This window comes from Carcharhinus amblyrhynchos, chromosome 27, assembly GCF_965287045.1.
Source record: "Carcharhinus amblyrhynchos chromosome 27, sCarAmb.v2.hapA, whole genome shotgun sequence".
In the NCBI taxonomy this organism is placed as follows: Eukaryota; Metazoa; Chordata; class Chondrichthyes; order Carcharhiniformes; family Carcharhinidae; genus Carcharhinus; species Carcharhinus amblyrhynchos.
Window position 1 is genome coordinate 21,778,356 of NC_137350.1, and position 22,767 is coordinate 21,801,122.

Here is a 22,767-nt window from a genome sequence, read left to right on the forward strand (position 1 = left end):
TGCAGCAAAAAAACGTAACTTGAAAACAAATTACGCTTTATTGGCAGCGAATGTAACAGGAAGAAACGTGACCGCAACAAAATGAAGCTACAGCAGCTGGCAACAATCACAATGCAAACGTGATGTGGAGTTGCTGGTATTGGACACAGTAAGAAGTCTCACAACTCCAGGTTAATGTTCAACAGGTTTATTTGGAGTCAGGAGCTTTAGAGCGCTGCTCCTTCCTCAGGTGAATCAATTCAAAGAACCACTGTGGCAAGATATTGGGAGGAATGATCCAGTAATTCCAATGCTCCTGTGGCACACAGTTTACACATAGCTGGTGTATCTGTCTCTGTGTGCCCACATTATATGGAGCATAGGAATTTTGATGCATTGTAAAGGAGGCAAAACAACTTTTATCTTGAAGGGTTAAATGGAGATTCGGAGCCATGGGATAGACAACTGCTATTTTGCAATGTCTTGCCTCTGAACAGGAAGCATTATTACAATTACCATCTGATTTCAAAGCAGTTTGACCCATCAGGTTACCATTTAAACTGTGGAAGGTGTCAACTGTAGGAACACTGCACTTGTAGGATAAAGTGAAACTATTTTTAAATAGAAATACCATCATTGATGCTACTGCTGTTTCTGAGGCTGCTGAGTGACAAACATGGAGTGCACCAGCCAGGGGATAACAGCAACAACCAGGACAGGGACAAATGCATTCTTCAAGTAAAAGAGAAGATAAAACAGAAGGGTGGAGTGTTTTGACAGTGGAATTCGATCCATCATCTCAATGAGGAGGACGGAGAGCACTATGCAGACAGTTTTCAGCTTCCCGGTCATTCTCCATCCCTGCGTGCTGGCATACATTGGCGAGGAGAGTGCCAGGCCGAGTCCTAGGAGTGCCCCTGTATCCCTGCTTAGTGAAGAAAATGGTGCCGTATCCAAGCGAATCCATTCAGGCCTGGCACACCACTTTGTAGCAACCCGAATCGTCCTATAGAATGCAAAAGTGAATTAGTTCCAAGGATGCTTGTGACTTTAAATACAGCCTCACATGTGCTATGATTTCGGCTGCCAACTTTCACAGAGCCATTCCCTCTGTCATTGCAAACAAAAGTATTCACAGCAAATTAAATTAAAACATGCTTCTATTAAACTACCCTGACTGTTATACTCCCAGATTGCATGAAGCAATGTTCAGAAGTTAAATCTTTAATACATGATGACAATCCTATTTGCTTGACAATGCTGACTTATTAACTGTGCAGACATGTAGATTTGTCAAAAGGGAAATCAGACTAATCATCCTCTCCGCCTGCCTGGTAGTTCTGATTAGCTTGGCATCAAATCACATGATAAGAATTTTTAATTGTGTTACAAAACAGTGAGTCGGATTTTCCAGCCCTTCCCAATGGTGGGATCTTCCAGTCCTGCTGAAGATGACCTCCACTCTTAGCCCCCCAGCTCTGGTGGGTTCCCCAGGGACAGGAACTTGGGACCCATACAAAACACCATAGATATCGGCAGGACTGGAAGATCTTGCCAGTGATAAATGGTAAGCCACATCAAAGAACAAAGAACAACACAGCACAGGAAACAGGCCCTTCGGCCCAACAAGCCCACGCCGCCATCTTAACAATGTGTTTTTCCTCCTCCACCCTTGACCCATGTCTATGCTTATGGTACCCCTATTGGAAACCAGATTAAGGGGAATCAGTGCTGGAAAATCCCATCCAGTACTTTTTGACCATTTAAATGAAGGTGATTGGCTATTTTTCTGCTCCTGCTCCATGCCCCTTCTTCTTTGGATCAACTGGATGGAAGATTTCTGGAAGCAAAAAGGCTTGTGAAGGATCATGACCCATAGTTAGAAAATGTATTAGTGGTGCTCTAGGTATAACTTACAACAATCAAATTGCCTGGGATCAATTCATCACATTGCAATCATAAATCACTAATTGAGTTTGACAGCTTGACCTGTTGCCCAATAATTAAACAAGTAACTAAGAGTTGTGTGGCTATATACAATAGTTCACCAAATCCTGCTGGTGGTATTTGATTGCTGGCTGAATGCTTTGCAACACACAGTCTGTGTGCAATAAATTAGTATAAATAATTCAGCAAACCTGCCCAATGGCTGAAAATTTAATTTAATAAACTTATGTTGCAGCAATAAATCTTTCAGGCTCAATTCACCTGTTCACTGCTAGGTTTGGATCAAATTCTTCCTTAGATATATTGGCTGGAATTTTACTGTCCCGCCCGCCACAGGAATCAGAGCAGGTGAAGGGATGGACAATGGAATGGTCCATTGGCCTCGGGCAGGGTTTCACAGTTTCAAGATGAGCGAGGCTGTAAAAATGCCACCGTTATCTATGAGCTGCTGCTCATATGAGGCATGAAATTATTAATTGGGACTGACCTGAGGCTCCTGCTTTAGGGACTGATGTCACTGTTTTGTGATGGTCAGCAAATACCTGTGAATAGCATCGCCTGGAGGTTCTCCTCCAAGTCATTCACCATCCTTACTTGGAAATATATCACCTTTCCTTCACTGGCACTGGGTCACAGTCTTGGAACATTATGAAGTTTATTCATTAATCACAAGCAGACGTACATTCACACTGTAAAGAAGTTTCTGTGAAAAATCCCCTAACCACACTTTGGCACCTGTTTGGGTACAGTGAGGGAGAATTTAGTATGGCCAATGCACATAAACCTGCCCATCTTTGGACTATAGGAGGAAACCGAAGCACTTGGAGGAAACCCGCGCAGACACGGGGAAAATGTGCAAACTCCCCACAGATGGTGATCCAAGCCGGGAATCAAACCCGGGTTCCTGGAGCTGAGAGGCAGCAGTGCCTCCCTAACAGCACATTGGGTGTACCTACACCTCAGGGACTGCAGTGGTTGAAACCACCACCTTCTCAAGGGCAACTATGGATGGGCAATAAATGCTGGTCCAGCCAACGACGCCCACATTCCATAAATGACTAAAAAAAAAGCAGCATATCCTCTAGCTTACTCTGGACAGTGCCATAGGAGATCCCTGAGGGTGAGAATGGGAGAATGCAATCTACCACTGAATGTACCACTACCTCAACATTATCATTCATAACTTAGAAGCTTATCTGGAGAAAATGAAGGTGGTATTCATTTTACTCACTCTCTACATCTAATTAATACACAAATGTTTTTCCAATGTAAATCACAGGGTAGGAGTTAAGCACAAGAACCTCGGTCGATTTCTTCCTTTCCCCGAGGTGTATATTTCCCCTTTCTGATCTGTGCTAATCCCCATAGGTGTAATTTTCCCTAAATTTGGCATTCCAGTAGCGGGCAGGAAGAATGGTGTTGAAGCCACTGGCACCAATAGAGGCTCTCTCTGCCATATTGTTCAGGACTTCTGCTCAGAAACCTCAAGGGGCACGTCCCAAGACATCATATTGGCAGACAACTTAGTTTTTTGCAGAAAAAACAAAAAAAAGTTGGAAAATCCCAGCAGGTCTGATAGCATTTGTGGAGAGAGATGGAGCAAACGTTTTGAGTCTAGATGACCCTTAGTCAGAGCCGAGAGAACAGGGAGTCAGCAGAGATTTATACAATGAGGTTCCGAAGGCGTGGTCGAATGGGACAAAGGGTCTGTAAATGGGGACACAGAAGGCTGAGAAGGTGCTAAAAGTGTCCATTAAGTGATCAGAATGCATGGATGGCAAATCTCTACTCTTTCCCCTCAGCTCTGACGAAGGCTCATCTAGACTCAAAATGTTGGCTGTATTCTCTCTCCACAGATGCTGTAAAGCCTGCTCAGATTTTCCAGCATTCTTCTGTTTTTGTTTCAGATTCCAGCATCCACAGTATTTTGCTTTTATCTTGGTGTTTTGAAGGTCAGGGCACCATTTTTAGAGGCCACACCAGTGCACATTAGTCCACCAGGAGCTCCCCCACCCCACATGCAATCACCATCCCTAGTACTACACCCTGGCACTTCACAGGGAATGGGCAATGACAATGGGCAAGATTAGAGGGCTGTGCCCAGACATGATCCTCTCTCCACCCTGCTCCCCTCCCCCAACTTCCTCTCCCCCTGAACGAAAACTCACCTGAGCTTTTCTAGGAGGTCTGCTTATCAGGTGCACATCTTAAAAGACCAGTTGGGTTTCATACTGGTCTGTCCTCATACCGATGTGAATACACCACAGTGGTTAGCATTGCTGCCTCACAGTGCAGCACCCAGGTTCGATTCCCAGCTTGGGTCACTGTCTGTGTGGAGTTTGCATGTTCTCCCCGTATCTGCATGGATTTCCTCCGGGTGCTCCAGTTTCCTCCCACAGTCCAAAGATTTGCGTGTTAGGTTGATTGGCCATGCTAAAATTAACCCTAATGTCAGGGGAATTAGCAGGATAAATACGGCGAGGTTAAAGAAATAGGGTCTGAGTGGGATAGTGGTCGAGGAGACTCGATGGGCCAACGGCTTCCTTCTGCACTGTAAGTGTTAGAAATAGAAACACTACAGTACAGGAAGAGGCCATTCAGCCCATCGAGTCTGCACCGACCACAATCCCACCCCTATATCCCTACATATTTTACCCACTAATCGCAGGACAGTAAGGGGCAATTTTAGCATGGCCAATCAACCTAACCCACACACCTTTGGTCTGTGGGAGGAAACCGGAGCACCCAGAGGAAACCCATGCAGACACGAAGAGAACGTGCAAACTTCACATGGACAGTGACCCAAGCTGGGAATCAAACCCAGGTCCCCAGAGCTGTGAAGCAGCAGTGCTAACCACTGTGCTACCATGCTGCTCCAAATGATGAGATGGATTCTATGAAGATCAACACTGGGAACCACGTCAAGTCACTGGTGGGAGAGGAGACAATAGCGTCATGTTTTTACGTTGGTGTGCAGCATGATTCGGACATTTAGTGAGGGTTTTTCTTTCCTGCAACTGAACCTGCCCAACAAAATCAGGACAGGGAAAACCCCAGCCCTTGTGTTTGTCTTAAACACATATGAATCTTTCACAACAAAGATAAACAGGCCTCAGATATCATAGGCGATAGCGGATAGGAAGGGGAAGTGTGGAAATTTCCAAGACTTACCAAGAGAGATTGATACCAATGAAATACAATGCCCAATATAAGCACACGGCACTTAACAGCAAACCGACTGAAGTGATAACATAATGGATGAGTTTGAATTTCTCTGGCTCATATCTGCTCAGCAGAAAGCCAAGTACAGCACCTAAAATTCCAAAAAAAGGTTGATTAATGACTATAGATTTTTTGGTATACACACAGAGGTTAGGAGTGTTTACACTCTATAAAGTTTAAGAGACAATCTTTAACTAGTTGAGTCACTGACTGAATATGATTGGGCACGTTAAGACACCACTGAACGCCACCAGAGTATTGGGAAATGGGTTCTCAGAATTTCCCCTTACCCACTATCTTGGAGAGGTTGAAGAGTTTTGCTACTCGTAGGGAAAAAGAAATTACGGAAAAGCCAACCCACTGGCAGGTAATTTTGGATGGATACTGAAGCTTGTCGCCTGCATTCCTTCTGCTGTAGACAGTCAATGAATCAGGATGAATTGCAAGAGAAGTGGGAGCCCAAACTTTCATTTGGAGATTATGCATTCACGTTTTACAATGAATTCCTCCAGTTTTCAGTATGTCCATTTCTACTTTGCAATGAAAGGTTTATTAACCTTTTGGAGGAAGCAGTGGCATTGTGGTAATTTCACTGATCTAATATTTCAGAAACCCAGACTAATGCTTTGGAGACATGGGTTCAAATCTCACTAATGGTAGCTGGTAGGTGACATCAGTGATAGTGAAATTATTGGAGAAGATTCTTAAGAAGTGAAATCTATACACATTTGGAACTGAACAGTCTTGTTGGCAACAGACAGCATGGTTTTGTATGAGGGAGGTCATGTCTAACTAATTTAATTGAGTTCTTTGAGGAGATGACAAAAATAATTGATGAGGAAAGGGCTGTGGATGTTGTCTAAATTGACTTTAGTAAGGCATTTGACAAGGTCCCTCATGGCAGTCTGGTGCAAAAAATTAAATATCATGGGATCGGGGTGAACTAAACAGGGGTGACAGCAATGTGGCTGACTCTCAACTGCCCTCCAAGGGCGATTAGAGATGGGCAATAAATGTTGGCCAGCCAACAACGCTCATGTCCCATGAATGAATTAAAAAAAAGAATCAGCTAGATGGAGGAGCAGCACTCTGAAAGTTTGTGATACCAAATAAACCTGCTGGACTTTAACCTGGTGTTGTGAGACTTCCCAATTTGTGAAAGATGGAAAAAAAAAGTTTGAACAGTTGGGGCACTGTCTCACCTAGTAAATTTTGCATATTCTCCAAAAGGTCTCATCTTCCCAAGGGAAGGATCTGAGCTCTTCTAATCAGGTAGTAAATATTTTGATCTATATTTGTTATACCAACACATCCATTACAATCATATAATCCCCACAGTGAAGAAGGAGGCCATTCAGCCCATTGAACCTGCACTGACAACAATCCCACCCAAGCCTTATTCCCATAACTCTGTGTATTTACACTGCTAAACCACCCCCCCCCCGATACTAAGGGGCAATTTAGCACGGCCAATCAACCTAACCCGCACAACTTTGAAGTGTGGGAAGAAACTGGGGCACCCAGAGGAAATCCACGCTGACACGTGGAGAATGTGCAAACTCCACACAGTCACTCAAGGCTGGAATTGAATGCGGATCGTTGGCACTGTGAAGCAGCAGTGCTGCGAACGCTCAAGACAATGTGTCCAGCTGCACTAAATATTTCCTCCTGAAAACACTTTCTTGAATAAAATAGAAAGTACAATATCCATTTGAATTCATTTAGAAGAAAAGAAATCATAAAATATACTGTTGGACTAGCTGAGCTATTATATAAAGATGAGAGTTGCGAATAATATCCTGTGAGTGACAAGATGCAAGTTTACATTTACTTGGTGAAGGCATTGGCAGAGGCGCTGATATCAATAGCTGTCGTGTAGCTGGTTCTGGTAAACACTGGCAGCTGTTTAGGACAGAATGGTTTGCCATAATGCAAGTGGTATGGGCAAATCTGTCAAGACAGTAAAAAGTCTGACAACACCAGGTTTTAGTCCAACTGATTTACATAAGAAATAGGAGCAGGAGTAGGCCATCTAGCCCTTCGAGCCTGCCTCGCCATTCAATAAGATTTATTTGATAGTAAACGCACAAGCTTTCGGGTTAGTCTCTTCGTCAGGTGAATGGAGGGTTCTGGCCTCAGACAGAGCATATAAAGCACAGACAGTTTACAGATTACTGATTAGAATGCGAATCTTTACACCCAACCTGCTGTTCAAGTCTTGAAGTGGCCGACAATGTGAGTGGAAGGAGCGCTGATCACAGGTTAAGGAGATGTGTATTGTCTCCAGACAGTACAGTGAGTGAGGTTTTGCAAACCCAGGCAAGTGTTGGGGGTTACAGATAGTGCGACATGAACCCAAGATCCTTGTTGAGACTATCCTCATGTGTGTGGAACTTGGCTATCAGTCTCTGCTCAGCGACTCTGTGCTGTCGTGTGTTGTGAAGGCCGCCTTGGAGAATGCTTACCCGAAGGTCAGAGGCTGAATGCCCGTGACCACTGAAGTGTTTGCCAACAGGAAGGGAACAGTCTTGCCTGGTGATTGTCGAGCGATGTTCATTCATCCGTTGTCGTAGCGTCTGCATGGTCTCCCCAATGTACTATGCTTCGGGACATCCTTTCTTGCAACGTATCAGGTAGACAATGTTGGCCGAGTTGCAAGAGTATTTACCATGTACCTGGTGGATGGTATTCTCACGTGTGATGATGGTATCCGTGTCGATGATCCGGCATGTCTTGCAGAGGTTGCTGTGGCAAGGTTGTGTGGTGTTGTGGTCACTGTTCTCCTGAAGACTGGGTAGTTTGCTGCGAACAATGGTCTGTTTGAGGTTGTGTGGTTGTCTGAAGGCAAGAAGTGGGGGTGTGGGGATGGCCCTGGCGAGATGTTCGTCTTCATCAATGATATGTTGAAGACTCCGGAGAAGATGCAGACGCTACGACAACGGATGAATGAACATCGCTCGACAATCACCAGGCAAGACTGTTCCCTTCCTGTTGGCGAACACCTCAGTGGTCACGGGCATTCAGCCTCTGACCTTCGGATAAGCATTCTCCAAGGTGGCCTTCACGACACACGACAGCGCAGAGTCACTGAGCAGAGACTGATAGCCAAGTTCCACACACGAGGACGGTCTCAACAAGGATCTTGGGTTCATGTCGCACTATCTGTAACCCCCAACACTTGCCTGGGTTTGCAAAACCTCACTCACTGTACTGTCTGGAGACAATACACATCTCCTTAACCTGTGATCAGTGCTCCTTCCACTCACATTGTCGGCCACTTCAAGACTTGAACAGCAGGTTAGGTGTAAAGATTCGCCTTCTAATCAGTAATCTGTAAACTGTCTGTGCTGTTATATGCTCTGTCTGAGGCCAGAACCCTCCATTCACCTGACAAAGGGACTAACCCGAAAGCTTGTGCGTTTACTATCAAATAAATCGGTTGGACTAAAACCTGGTGTTGTCAGACTTTTTACTGTGTTTACCCTAGTCCAACGCCGGCACATCCACATCAACTCTGTCAAGGCCAGTGAATAAGGAAAGATATTTCAAATTAAAGCTTAATGCAAGTATCAGGCAGCTACTTTAATTACAGAATGTCCCAGCCACCCACTGGATCATTGAACATTTGTGATTGAAGCTCTGACCTGCTACAATTCCAGCAAGAACTTGATGGGGAAAATGAGCCAAAATGAATATTCTGGACATGCCAATTCCCAGCAGCAGCACGAAGTACAGCATCACGGGAACATTCTTTGCCAGTAAGCTTAAAATACATGAAAAAACTGATGTTAGTAATCACATTTTATAACTGTTACAATTTACAAAGCTTGTTTGGCAAATTTTGGGAAATGGAAACTCTTACTGGCGGCATCCATCAAGCCTCCCAAGGTTAAATACAGTTTTGGGAGATGCAGAGTGAAAATCCAGCTTCTGTTCCCAAAAACATAGCGCAACCCCAGTCACTGCCTACCCTGCAGATCGTTCAGTCATGTCGATTTACAGCGACTGAAACCTGCCAAAGGTACGCGAGCTTCGAGGTTGGGTGAGGACGGAATCAGCTTGCTCACTATGTTTTCTGTTATCAAATAGCCTGCTAATGCTCAAGTTTATATTAGACTGCGTAACAGGCTGAGACAATGGAGAGCAACCGATGCCCACTGAATCATCAAATGAGAATTAGCTCGTTCAGAAACAGACAAGAAAATTGACAGTGTGATAGGGGGAGCGTTAGCAGGAGGCAAGCCAGCTGGTGATGCAGAAACCAAGACACAGAGAGCGGAATTTTATTGTCCCACCCGCCACAGGAATTTTAACGGGTGGGACATGGATTGGGTAAAGGTCCTTGACCTCAGACGGGATTTTCCGGCCTTGGGGCAAGGGCGGTCGGAAAATCCTGCCCTGAGCTTTGCTTTATTGGGAGAATTTATTGACTTTGTTCTGTCTCTCAGCCATTCTGTCTCTCAGCCAAATTGGTGTGTGAATCACACACCAATTTTATCATTTTGACTCTAAGTGCTGGGCGGACTTGAAACTGGGAGTGTTTCAGATCCAATTTTTAGACCCATTCCCAGGTGCCCCCATATGCAGTCTGGCTGAAAAACTATCAGCAATTCAGAATCCCGCTGCACAAACCTGTGGGCGGGGCTTAATGTGCCCGAAATCCTGCAGCTCCTATCGGTGCCTCCAATTGCGCATGCGCAGAAAAAAAATTAATAGAATGCAGCTCCCCTGCCACGTCGTTCCCGAGCCGGATAATGTCTCCCCCGGCCCCCACAGACATTGTCCCATCCCCACTATATTACTGACCCCCTTATCCTCCCACTCCCTCTGCCACCCAAACAGATTGCAGGCCTCTCCTCTGCACTGATCACATGCAGGTTTGCAGCGGACCCTCTTCTGCTTCCCCCCACATTGCTCTCAGGCAGATTGGCAGCAGATCCCCCTTCCCTGCCTCTGATCTGAAGCAGAGTGCCAGTAGACCCACCTCTTCCCCCGCCAAACTCAAGCAGAGAGCTGTCGGACACTCGGCACTTACCTCCTCACTAACTGGAGCACTTGAATTAGACTTCAGCAGATCATGTCTCTTTTGCGCTGAATCTGGATGGGCGAACGCGATGGTATAGGGGGAAATGCCGGCAAGGTTGGGCGTGTAGCCCAATTAAGTCAATTTAAATGCATGCAAGTACATTTAAATGGCCATCAAGCCCATTTCGGATGCGGTCCCGATCGCAGCCATTGTCGGGACTTGGTAAAAGGGGAATCGGCGTGGAGGCGCAGATCGTGCTATTTGCCTCACATCTGACTTTATCAAGTTTTTGCACCCAAAATCGGGGCCTCTAGTGTCCCAGCTCTCCCCAGTTCATTGATGCTCAAAGAAGTGAATTAAACAATGCCCTTCACCTGGGTATCCTAACAATATAATTAATATGCCATTAGCAGGGAGTACACGTGTATATTTATGCAACCTGTGTTTCAATGCTGGATAATGAATTGATCATTTTGGTGTTTATCAGTTCGAGCAACACAAACCTTCTGGTATGATTGTAAATGAATGCAGAAAGCTCAGTCATCATAACCCACCAGGCTGCACCAGTGATCATAGCGTGACCTGAAGGACTGCCTGAAATAACATAAACACAGCAGGAAAATCAGTACTTTATCACCAAGTCACAATGAACAGCTTAACATTAAGAGTTATATGCGCGGTTGCATCTGAGTTGTCTTCGTGAAGCGATGGATTGATGCACATTGTGGCAACTAACCCCTGCACACACCAGGATTTAATTGTTGAGATGTTTACAGCATCGTATGAATCACTATGATTGTGAATATTTGACAGTAGCAACACGGGTACAAAATTAGCTAAAAACATAGGAAGCAGCAGGTTAGTGGCTATTTTTTGGGCTGGAGAAAGGTTTGTTGTGGTGTACCCCAGGGCACTGGAACCTTTGCTTTTATTAACGATCTAAATCTTGGCGTACAAAATTTGGAAATATTGCAAACCGTGAAGAGGAAAGTGTCGAACCTCAGAAGGATGTAGACACGTTGGTGGAGTGGGCAGATAGCTGGCAGATTAAGTTCAAATGTGGAGAAGCATGAAGTGATGCATTTTGATAGAAGAACAAAGAGAGACGACATAGAGTAAGAGGTAGAATTCTTAAAGGGGAGCAGGAGTGGAAGGTATATGTGCAGAGATCATTGAAGATGGTCGGACAGGTGAAGAGAGCAGTTAATAAAGCATAGAGTACTCTGAGCTTTATTAACTGGGGCAGTGCGTACGAGAGCAAGAAGCTCTGCTAACCTTATACAAGACAGTAGTTAGATCTCTTGAATATCGTGTACAATTCTGGATGTTACATTGTAGAAAGGACGTGAATGCAGTAGAGACAGTACAGAAGGGGTTTATAAGAATGGTTGCAGGGATGAGAAATTAGGGATAGACTGGCGAGGTTGGGACTGTTCTCTTTGGTGCGAGAAAGGCTAATCCCCTCACAAAGAGTAGAAACCATTCCTCTTCAATCAAGAACAAAATGGCACAGACTTAAAGTGATTTGCAAAAGAAGCAAATGTGAAATGAGAAAAAATGTTTTTATATGAGTGGTTCTTTGCTCATGGACGGCAAAGGCATTGTTCAGAGGTGAGCGGAAAGCTGGCAGAATCCAGGGGATTGGTGCCAGAGTTAGTGAATTTGACAGGAAGAGGGGGTGGTAATATTGTGCCCCCAGCAGGTGCACTAGACAGTGGGATCGTGGGGCAGTTCAGGTTGCTCTCTTACAGTGGTAGCAATGAGTGCTTCAAGGGATCCTTGGTCTTAAGCATGACTCAGAGGAAAGTTTAGGCCCTTATAAGAGGGAATTGAGGCTAGGCTACTGGTAGGAGACCAGGAAGATCAAAGAGTGTTAGAGGGCCGGGGTAGAGATTTAAGAGGGCAACTCGAGAGAGGGACCTTGAAGGGTTAAAGAAAAAGAAGGAAAGAGAAAATGGGAAAGGTGCTCATGCACTTGGACATAGGGAAACTCTTGATAATAACAAGTGTATATAGAACTAGGACACAGAGTCTGCATGTTCCCCCCATGTCTGTGTGGATTTCCTCCCACAGTCTGAAAGATGTACTGGTTAGATGCATTGGCCATGCTAAATTCTCCTTCAGTGTACCTGAACAGGTGTCAGAGTGTGGCAACTAGGGAATTTTCATTAACTTCACTGCAGTGTTAATGTAAGCCTACTTATGACAATAAATAAACTAAGATGTGGAAGAGGGAGAGGAGCAAGGAAGTGAGTCCACAGGCTAATTAAAGTGCGTATCACTGGAGGAGGCCACAGTGGTGTTATTCCCATAAAGAACCAGGGAAACCAAATTTACTGAATGACTATTATTCACGTAGCTCCCAGATTAAAGAACCTTTATAGATAAGGATCTTGGTGGAACCTTTGAATTGAGTGAGAGGGTAGTTAACTCCATTAGAGGTATAAATTTGGATCTCAGAATGAAAGGTTGGTTTTGAAGTGAACAATTAATTAATATAAATTTCTGTTGAAACATTCAAGGTTTCCCAACGATTCTGGATGTGTAGACTCGATCACTGGGCAGAAAATCAATAATTTCTACTACTGATTTGAGCAAATCCAAGAGCCTCAAGGCACAGGACTAGCACTGAACTCCATAATGTTTAGTTTTAAGTTTATTTATTATACTGACACAATGGTTAGCATTGCTGTCTGACAGCGCCAGGGACCCACATTCAATTCCCAGCTTGGGTCACTGTACAAAGTTTGCACGTTCTCCCCAAGTCTGCGTGGGTTTCTTCTGGGTGCTGCCTTTTCCTCCCACAGTCCAAAAGACGTGCTGGTTAGGTGCACTGGCTATGCTAAATTCTCTGTGTACCTGAACAAGCGCCAGAGTGTGGCAACTAGGAGATTTTCACAGTAACTTCATTGCAGTGTTAATGTAAGCCTACTTGTGACACTAATTAATAAACTTTAAACTTAAAAAAAATCTCAGAATTGATGGTTTGGTTTTGAAGTTGAGAATGAATTAATATAAATTTCAGTTGAAACATTCAAAGTTTTCCCAATGATTCTAGGTGTGTAGAATCGATCACTGGGCGGAAGATCAATAGTTTCTGCTACACCCAAGAGTCCGAGGCACAGAATCAGCAATGAACTCCACAATGTTAAAATGTTGGATTTAAATGGGGCGGGGGGTGTGTGCGCGCGGGGGGGGGGATGTGTGTGTGTGTGTGTGTGTGTGGGGGGGGGGGGGGGGGGTGGGGGGGGGGTCACCACTATGAAATTAATCTCACACTGGGTTCAGACATCAACCTTCGTTCTCATATGTGAATCCTTCAATACAATAACTTCTTTCAGTGCACCCACATACTCATCATTTTTCTCATTAGCTACTGGTAGCCCTATTGGATATACAAACTTCTGATTCCCATGGAGGAAACTATAATCCAAATTAAACCAATTTACTGAATGACCCCTGATTATTCCTACAGCTAAATAAGAGTGCTCCTTGGTGGAGCCAAGAAGTCTGTGGCGAGAAAGGATGGTTAATCCTCATTTGTTTTAGACTGTGCAATCTTGTGGCTTCGTTCTTTCAGTAAGTAATGAGAATTTCAAATTTTGTTTTACAGGTTAGCAGCCTCCACAGGGAGCTGAACAGGATTTGGCTCTTCAGGAATCCAACTCCCCTGGAGACAGTCTTGATTTGATTTATTATTGTCATATGTATTAGCATACAGTGAAACGTATTGTTTCCTGCGTGCTATACAGACAGAACATACCGTTCATAGAAAAGGAAAGGAGGAAGTCGTCATCCAAACTGCACATCCCTACAAAACTTCTTTAGCTGGATCCATGATAGTTGATGGCACAGATTTCCCACAGACTCCTTTATCTGACTTCCTAAATAAACTTTTTTAAACCCTCAATGTGACTCCGTCTCTACATTTGGGTCCTGCCCACCATTTTCAAGAAGAAATTTCAAGAAGATTTTAGGAAGAAATTAGATAGAGCTTGTGATTTCAAGAAAAAATTAGATGTAGCTCTTGGGGCTAAAGGGATCAAGGGATTTTGGGGTGGCGGCAGGGTGGAGAGGCAGGATCAGGAGACTGAATTTTATGATCAGCGATGATCAAAATGAACGGCAGAGCAAGTTCGAAAGGCTGATTGGCCTAATCTTGCTTGTACTTTCAAAGGTCTCTGGAGTTGGCCCGACTCTGCTCAAATCCAGCCTAGGCTGAGTATTGATTTACTGGAATTGTATCCTGGAATTAAATGTCTTGAAAATTACCTACTGTGCAAGAGGATGGCTAATTTTCAGCTTTGAATGGCTACTCATCAATTAAAAATTTGATTTGAACTTGGCCGATTCAAGTTTGTTCAGCATTGGCACAGTTAACAAAATCATTTGAAAGCAGACTTTTGACAGGAGAGTAAAGTGCCTTGGAAATTGAAGGAAAGAAAATAAAATCTAGAAATTTAGGTGTCTATCTAAGCGACCGATTTGACAGAAAATGCAGATGAAAGAGCCGGTCGGTGTATAGAATCCACGTAGCAGTGAACAAACCTGGGCCAGTTTCACAGGAGGAGTAAAACTGCTTCACCTTGGGCATCTGCTCCTCACTGTAGACCCCCGATTCATGAATCCACCAAAACGGACGCTCGCCAAACAGCAACCTGTTAGAAATGTAAGAGACGCTCAGATTTGATCTGCAAAAGTGTGATTTTTGAGTAAAACATTTTTAGGCTAGCCAGATGTTCTTAATTATTCCACTAAAATACATGTGCAAGTACAACTTCTGTTTGCCTGATACAGTGGAGTGGAGATTCTACTGAGAGTGCAATCGTTGACCCCAGCAAAATTTAGCCCCCATTGCAAACAGAGTCCCCTTACACCCAGCTCCCCTTAAGGATTCCCTTTAAACTTATAAGTTAATTTATTTATTAGTCACAAGTAGGCTCACATTCACAAAGCAATGAAGTTATTGTGAAAATCCCCTAGTCGCCACACTCCGACACCCGTTTGGGTACAATGAGGGAGAATTTAGCATTGCCAATTCACCTGCGCGACTTTCGGACTGTGGGAGGAAACCGGAGCACTCAGAGGAAACCACCTCAGACATAGGGAGAATGTGCAAACTCCGCACAGAGAGCAACCCAAGCCGGGAATTGAACCTGGGTTCCTGGAATTGTGAGGCAGCAGTGCTAACCCCTGCGCCACAGTGCTGCCTGGCAAACGCAACAATATATGCTGTGATATAGTGCAATTGAGCAGTTCTGTGAAGTATATTTTTTAATCATTTGTTTTAAAAGTATTTCTTGATGTATTTTAAGAACGGTAGCTTGATAAAATTTGATTAATTCATTTGCTTCTGAGGTGGCACAGTGGTTAGCACTGCTGCCTCACAGCTCCAGGGACTTGGTTTCGATTGCGGCCTTGGATTTTTTTTGCATGTGGAGTTTGCCCATTCTCCCCATGTCTGTGTGGCTTTCCTCAGGGTTCTCAGATTTCGTCCCACAGTCCAAAAACGTGCAGGTTAAGTTAGGTTGAAAACATGCTACGTTTTCCCTGTCTATCCAAATATGTACAGGTTAGAGGATTAGAGAGTTAAATGTGTGCGGTCACGGGGTTCGAGCCTGGGTGGGATGCCACGTTAGAGAGTTGATAGATAGATTTGCCTCAGTGCAGAAGGAGGCTATTCAATGATTCTACAAAAATGGATTGTCACTAAAATGTACTGCATTAATACAGTGTGCAATAACCAGAATGATACCTTGACCCCAAGGGTTAAATTAGGAGAGATGATGTAAACTAGGATCGTACTTTCTGGAATTTAGATGGTTAGGCGGTAATTTGATGGAAGCTTTAAGGCATCAAAGAGAACAGATGGGGTATACACACACACACACACACTATTTCCATGGTTGGGACATCCTGGCCTCGGGGGAGGGTATTGCTGAAAAATTAGAGCCAAAGTTTTCAGAAATGAGATGAGGAAACCTTTGAACTCAATGAGTGGTAGAAGCTTGGAACTCTCTGGCAAATCTGATATAGGTTAATAAAAGTCTATTCAAGCTATTGAGGAATATCGAGCACGGGTGGATATTAAGATTTAGACTGCTGATCAGAAAGATTTCATTGAATGGCAGAACAGGCTCAGGGGGCTTAGTAAGTTTCCAAACACATGCCAACGGCATTTATGACATGATTTATTGCCAGTCATTTGCTGTTTCCCAGAGCAGCATTGTTCAAACCAACCATGAGTGCCCACAGTATCATTCTGGTTGAGATCTGCCACATTGCACACACCAGCAACCAAACTTTGGGAGCCTCCTGGCCTAATCTGCTTAGTCCTCCATTATATTGATGTTAGGCTTACAAGAACGGTTGGAACTCCACATAAGATTTAAACAGTAAAAGCTAATTGTCCACTGGGAATGATTTTAATGATGTGGGTATGCCGGCGTTGGACTGGCGTAAACACAGTAAAAAGTCTGACAACACCAGGTTTTAGTCCAACCTATTTATTTGATAATATTCTCACTAGCTTTCGAGGGGACAGCCTCTTCGTCAGGTGACGAAGAGGCTGTCCCCTCGAAAGCTAGTGAGAATATTATCAAATAAATAGGTTGGACTAAAACCTGGTGTTGTCAGACTTTTTACAATGATTTTAATCCCATTAATCATCTAGATCAATGTTAAGCTGGAACTTAAGTGAGAACACTCATGTCATTCTGCAAGTTTATTTTCAAGCAATGTAGCATTCCATAAATAAAAATCAGAAAGTTGAGATACCACAAAGACCTAGATGCCTGGAATTACAAGGTTGTCAATCAAGGATTGCCTTGGAGTCTTCAGGAATTGTAAATTAATCTTCAGGTAAAAACTCAGAGGCGTTGTAAAAACCATCTTTCAATACCATTGTTTATTTGATATAAAAATGCTCTTGGCAAGAAAGAAAGGACTTTCAGTTCAAAAATTAACACCCAATCAAATAACGAAGAGCCAAAGTTTGCTTTCCAATTTGCATGGATATGCTGGGCAATCAATAGTGGCAACATCAAATTAGGACAACGAGAGAGAGACAAGGAAGTTAAGTGATGAAACCTCCAGGAATACAACCAGCCTGAATGGGTGACCCCCACAGTGGGGCCAAGTGAGAGGCCTTGGCATACACGTACACAGGTTCCCTAAAGGCAGCAGTTCAAGTAGACTAGATTGTTAAGAAGGCATATGGAAATCGTCCTTCATTGGCCACAGTATAGATTTTAAAAGTAAGGATATAATATTGGAATTGAATAAAACTTCAGTGAGGCCACAACTGGAGTATTGCGTCATCATATTACAGGAAGGACATAATTGTTCTTGAGAGTACAGAGAAGATTTACAAGAATGTTGTCTGGGCTAGAAAAGTGTAGCTATGAGGAGAGATTGGATAGGTTGGGGTTATTTTCTTTGGAATAAAGAAGGCTAAGGGGTGACTTGATAGGGGTTTACAAAATTGGATGTGGGTGGCAAATTAGCACAGTGGTTAGCACCGCTGCCTCACATCGCCAGGGACCTAGGTTTGATTCCCGGCTTGGGTCATTGTCTGTGTGGAGTTTGCACGATCTCCCCGTGTCTGCGTAGGTTTCCCCTCAGTCTGAAAGACATGCTGGTTGAGTGCATTGACCCGAATAGGCACTGGAATGTGGCAGCTAGGGAGTTTTCACAGTAACGTCATTGCAGCGTTAATGTAAGCCTACTTGTGACTAATAAACTTTAAAATTATGAGGGGAAGGGATAGTGTAGACAGGATAAAATTGTTCCCTTGGTACAGAATTCTAAAACCAGGGGTCATAGATTCAAGGTAAGTAGGTATAGAGATGACATGAGGAAGAACTTTTTTTGTTACACAAAGGGTGGTGGATGTCTGGAATTTGCTGCCCAAGTTGTGGTGGAGGCAGAGATCCAAAACTTTTTGAAAAAGTACCTGGATCTGAACCTTAAGGGCTGTAAGTTACAGGGCTACGGGTTGGGTGCAAGAAAGTGGGATATGAAAGGGCACCTGGAAGTTCTTGGGCTGGCATGGAGAAGATGGACTGAATGGTCTCCTTCTGTGCTGTAACTTTTCTATAGTTCTATGACACTTTGCACATAGAAAAATATAATCACAAACCACAGGTTTTATTTAGCTTTTAAATTTAGCAACCTAAATGGCACTGATCTCTTCTTTTTTTATTTCATCCTTCTTGGTCCTGTGGCATAAGATCTCAATTTTTAAAAAAAGTTTTATATTTTTATCGGTACATGTGTATTTATCCAATGCTTTTCATTGTGAAGTATGAAAGGCTTTGCATCTTTTGAAGTGAGGTGTCTTGTGGTGGCCATTTTGCAATGTTCCACAAAGAAGCAGGAGAGATTGATGAGCTGTCAATGTGTTGGCCATGGAAAGAGGAAAGATTGCCTCAGTGCACCAGAACTCTCTAATCAGACACTGCAAAGGCATCTTCAGCACCCAACAGAACAATGGAGCAAATGCCAACAGCAAGCTCTGGCAGTGATAACTTATTGCTGGTTCTGTTAACTTTATCAATATCAGAGAAATGAGGGGTCACAGAACCAATTATTTGCATGTTATCCATAAAACCATTTCTGTTGATGGATTCAGGATGGTGGGGAAGGAAAAGAGGGAAATTTGATTTCAATTGATTTATTATTGTCACACGAGCCACACGGTGGCACAGTGGTTAGCACTGCTGCCTCACAGCACCGAGGTCCCTGGTTCAATTCTCGACTTGGCATGACTGTCTGTGCAGAGTCTGCACATTCTCCCTGTGTCTACATAGGTTTCCTCCTACACTCCAAAGGCGTGCGAGTTAGGTTGATTGGCCATGGTAAATTGCCTAATGTGTCCTGGGATATGTAAGTTAGACGGAAAAGCAGTTAGCAGAGTAAGTGTGTGGGATTGTTGTCAGCACAGACTCCATGTGCCAAATGGGCTCCTGCTGCACTGTAGGGTTTCTATGTATTAGAATACAGTGAAAAAGTATTATTTCTTGCGTGCTATACCATGCATAGAGCAAAGCATACCATTCATAGAGAAGGAAAGGAGGGCAAAGCATAAGAACATAAGAAATAGGAGCAGGAGTAGGCCATCTAGCACTTCAAGCCTGCCCCACCATTCAATAAGATCATGGCTGATCTGAAATGGATCCGTTCCACTTTCCCCCCATAACCCTTAATTCCCCTGTCTATCAAAAACCTATCTACCCGTGACTTAAATATATTTAGCGAGATAGCCTCCACCACTTCAACGGGCAGAGAATTCCAGAGATTCACCACCCTTTGAGTGAAGAAGTTCCTCCTCAAATCTGATCTAAACTGCTTCCCCACCTTATCTTGAGGCTCTGCTTGTTAGTCCTACTATCCTTTTTAAGCGGGAAGAATCTCTCTCTATCCTATCCATCCTTCATTATCTTATGAGTCTCTATAAAATCCCCCCTTATCCTTCTAAACTCCGAGTACAGACCCAGTCTATTTCGTCTCTCTTCATAGTCCAACCCCCTCATCTCCGGTATCAGCCTAGTGAACCTCCTCGGCACTCCCTCCAAGGCCAAAGTATCCTTCCGCAGGTGAGATCAAAACTGCACACAGTGCTCCAGCTGCGGCCTCCCCCGTACCCTGTACAGTTGCAGCAAGACCTCCCCGCTTTTATATTGAATCTCCCTCGCTATAAAGGCCAACATTCCAAAGCATACCGTTCATAGAGAAGGAAAGGAGTGTTACAGTCATAGTTAGCGTGATGAAAAAGGGGAACAATAGTGGGCTCAGGAAGGAAAGGAGCAGGCACTAACTTACCACTTAAATGTTAAATTTAACCATTCGGTAACTGCAGCGATGCACAAAACCGAAATCCCCACCTTTCTGCTGAGGAAGAAGGTGAGGGGGAAATAAATAAAGAAGGAGGCTTTGGGGTCGCCGATCCAAGTGAGCCAGAGTAGAGTGTTCTCGTAGCCTCCCAGTGTTTGCTGCGAAGTCTCAGCAAAGCGCATACCCTGGGTGTAAAGCGATTCCATCGCTGACTGAATGGCAACAAACTGAATTGTAATATAGCCAAGCAGCTGCCAGTGTGACCCAAGCAGGCACAGGGAGGTCGCTCACACTTACTGCCCCGGCTTACACTGCAGCCATTGTCAGGCTCAATGACTCAAACGCTTCTGGCTTCGTTCCTTTTCCTTCCCGTCCTGGACAGCAAACCAAAGAGGACAAACCTCATCCCTCCACACGGCGTTTACAGTCAAAGCACGAAGCCGTGGAACCGCTTGAAGTTCAAGCCATTGACACAGACGTCGCTGTTGTGAGCGATTCTCCAGTGACACTCAACAGCGAGGAGCTGGGTAGTGGGCTGCTGCAGGCAGCCAGGGTCTAAATCAGGTCAAGTAGCGATGACCTGGCTGACAAAATGTCCTGCAAACACTCCAAGGCAAATTAATCCATGAGTAATAGTCACGGGAATGAGTAAAGGATAGTCGGTGCCTGTGAATCATATCCTAGCCAAAAGTTAACAGCTTCAGAAGGAAAGAAAACCAGAGAATATTGATGTATAAAACTGGACAAAAATGTTAAAAAATGCACTGTTTTATAAATATGCAACATTGAGGCCAGCTTTAGGTCTCCCAGGTGGCATTTTGATTGTCATCAGCTGACACTGCACAAACCAGGTTTTAATTTGATTAGATTTATTATTTCACATGTATCAACATTAAGTGAAAAGTTTTTTTTGTGCACTGTACAAAGTATACTGTATGTAGAGAAGGAAATTAGAGAGTGCAGAATGTAGTGTTACAGTCAGTCATAGTGTTACAGTGTAGAGAAAGATTAATATGAGATAGGTCCATTTAAAAGTCTGATGGCAACAGGGGAGAACAGGTCTTGAACAGCAGGTTAGGTGTAAGGATTCGCATTTTAATCAGTAATCTCTAAACTGTCTGTGCTTTATATGCTCTGTCTGAGGCCAGAACTCTCCATTCACCTGACGAAGAGGGTAACCCCTCGAAAGCTTGCGAGTATATTATCAAATAAATAGGTTGGACTAAAACCTGGTGTTGTCAGACTTTTTACTGTGTTAACAGGGGAGAAGCCATTCTTGAGTCACTTGGTACGCAACTTCAGACTTTTGTATCTTTTTCCCAATGGAAGAAGGTGGAAGAGAGTATGTCCGGGGTGCGTGGGGCCCTTGATTATGCTGGCTGCTCTTCTGAGGCAGTGGGAAGTGTAAACAGTGTCAATGGATAGAGGCTGGTTTGTGTGATGGACTGGGCTTCATTCACAACCCTTTGTAGTTTCTTGCGGCCTTGGTCAGAGCAGGAGCCATACCAAGCTGTGATACAACCAGAAAGAATGCTTTCTATGGTGCATCTGTAAAAATTCGTGAGAGTCGTAATGGATATGCTAAGTTTCCTTAGCCTGCTGAGAAAGTAGAGGTGTTGGTGAGTTTGGCAATATTTTATTCCTAATAGTTTAGGTCCACACTCTCTTCCTTACAGGAATGTTCATAGCTCTAAGTAAGATGAAAATTGTTAAATAATGGAATGTACAAATTTTAGTTCTGCTAATTATATAGATCACTGTAAAATTGGAGCCTCACTGTAGAACACTCCCAGTATTGCTCTGCAGATTCATTCTCAGATATGAGAAGGGAAAGTTATGCCACCAGAGACCTGAATAACTGGCAACATCTTGCAAAATGAAAAGTATAATTGCAAACACAGGTGGCTTTTAGCTTAAATTTTAAGTTTAGCAATTTTCAGATGGTGAATGGGAAAGAGGTGGCAAATTTCTGAGAATTTGGCAAGGTAGGAATAACACAGGAAGTAGGGGTTGTGGAATTTCAAGGTGAGTATGAATGAGATCAGTAGGGTGAAGTGCAAGACTGAAGGAGAAAGGTCAGGTGATACTGAAGGAGAGAAGGATGGAGAAACAAGAGTGGGGGGAACATATTTATGTCTATATGTATCTGTTCACTGGGGGTTAGTAGGATTCTGATAATGTAGGAAGATAATTATTACATGTATGAAAACGGGCGAGGGTGTTTATGGTTCATGTAAAGACGGGTTCATGGGTAGGCAGGTGTTAAGAACAAAATCAAAATCTAAGGTGTGTTATGACGTTAACTTAGACACTAACTTTTACATTCGATTTTGGCATTAGTATGAGCACAAGGTGTTTCACTCCAGATATGATTCCAGTGACACACTAGGAAGCTTTTATTGAACAAACCTTATTTAAGAGCACAGAATATAATCAAAAGAATTAGAATAACTTTTACAAGTTAAAATACAAAAGCTGACAAAATATAATTCTTAATAGCTAGCTATCTCTATTGTTTCAATTTAGCAGTATTCCCCCATAGACATGAATCTCTTCTTTAGAACCAGTTAGCTTAGAAACCAAAAATTCTTACATAGGTACTAGATTTCCAGCCTTTTGACACATCTGGAGAGTCATGTAGCAACTTTCAGAGAACGCTCCACTCTCAGACAACAGAATATCACAGAAAGAGATTACTATCCTGGCAGATTTCAGTCTACAGACCTAAGAGAAAGCAAGAGATACAAAGAAAGTGACCT

The 22,767-nt window shown here is 43.6% G+C and overlaps 1 protein-coding gene across 1 annotated transcript; it reads right to left on the reverse strand.

The window, feature by feature from the left end:
* g6pc3 (glucose-6-phosphatase catalytic subunit 3) lies at positions 1 to 20,406 on the reverse strand. Its single transcript, XM_080213549.1, has 6 exons — positions 19,997 to 20,406; positions 14,723 to 14,832; positions 10,678 to 10,768; positions 8,793 to 8,911; positions 5,098 to 5,239; positions 1 to 985 (listed from the first exon to the last, which is right to left on the reverse strand). The coding sequence occupies exons 1-6, from the start codon at positions 20,212 to 20,214 to the stop codon at positions 622 to 624; spliced, it is 1,044 nt and encodes a 347-aa protein (XP_080069675.1). The 5' UTR covers positions 20,215 to 20,406; the 3' UTR covers positions 1 to 621.
* Positions 20,407 to 22,767: the final 2,361 nt, after the last annotated feature.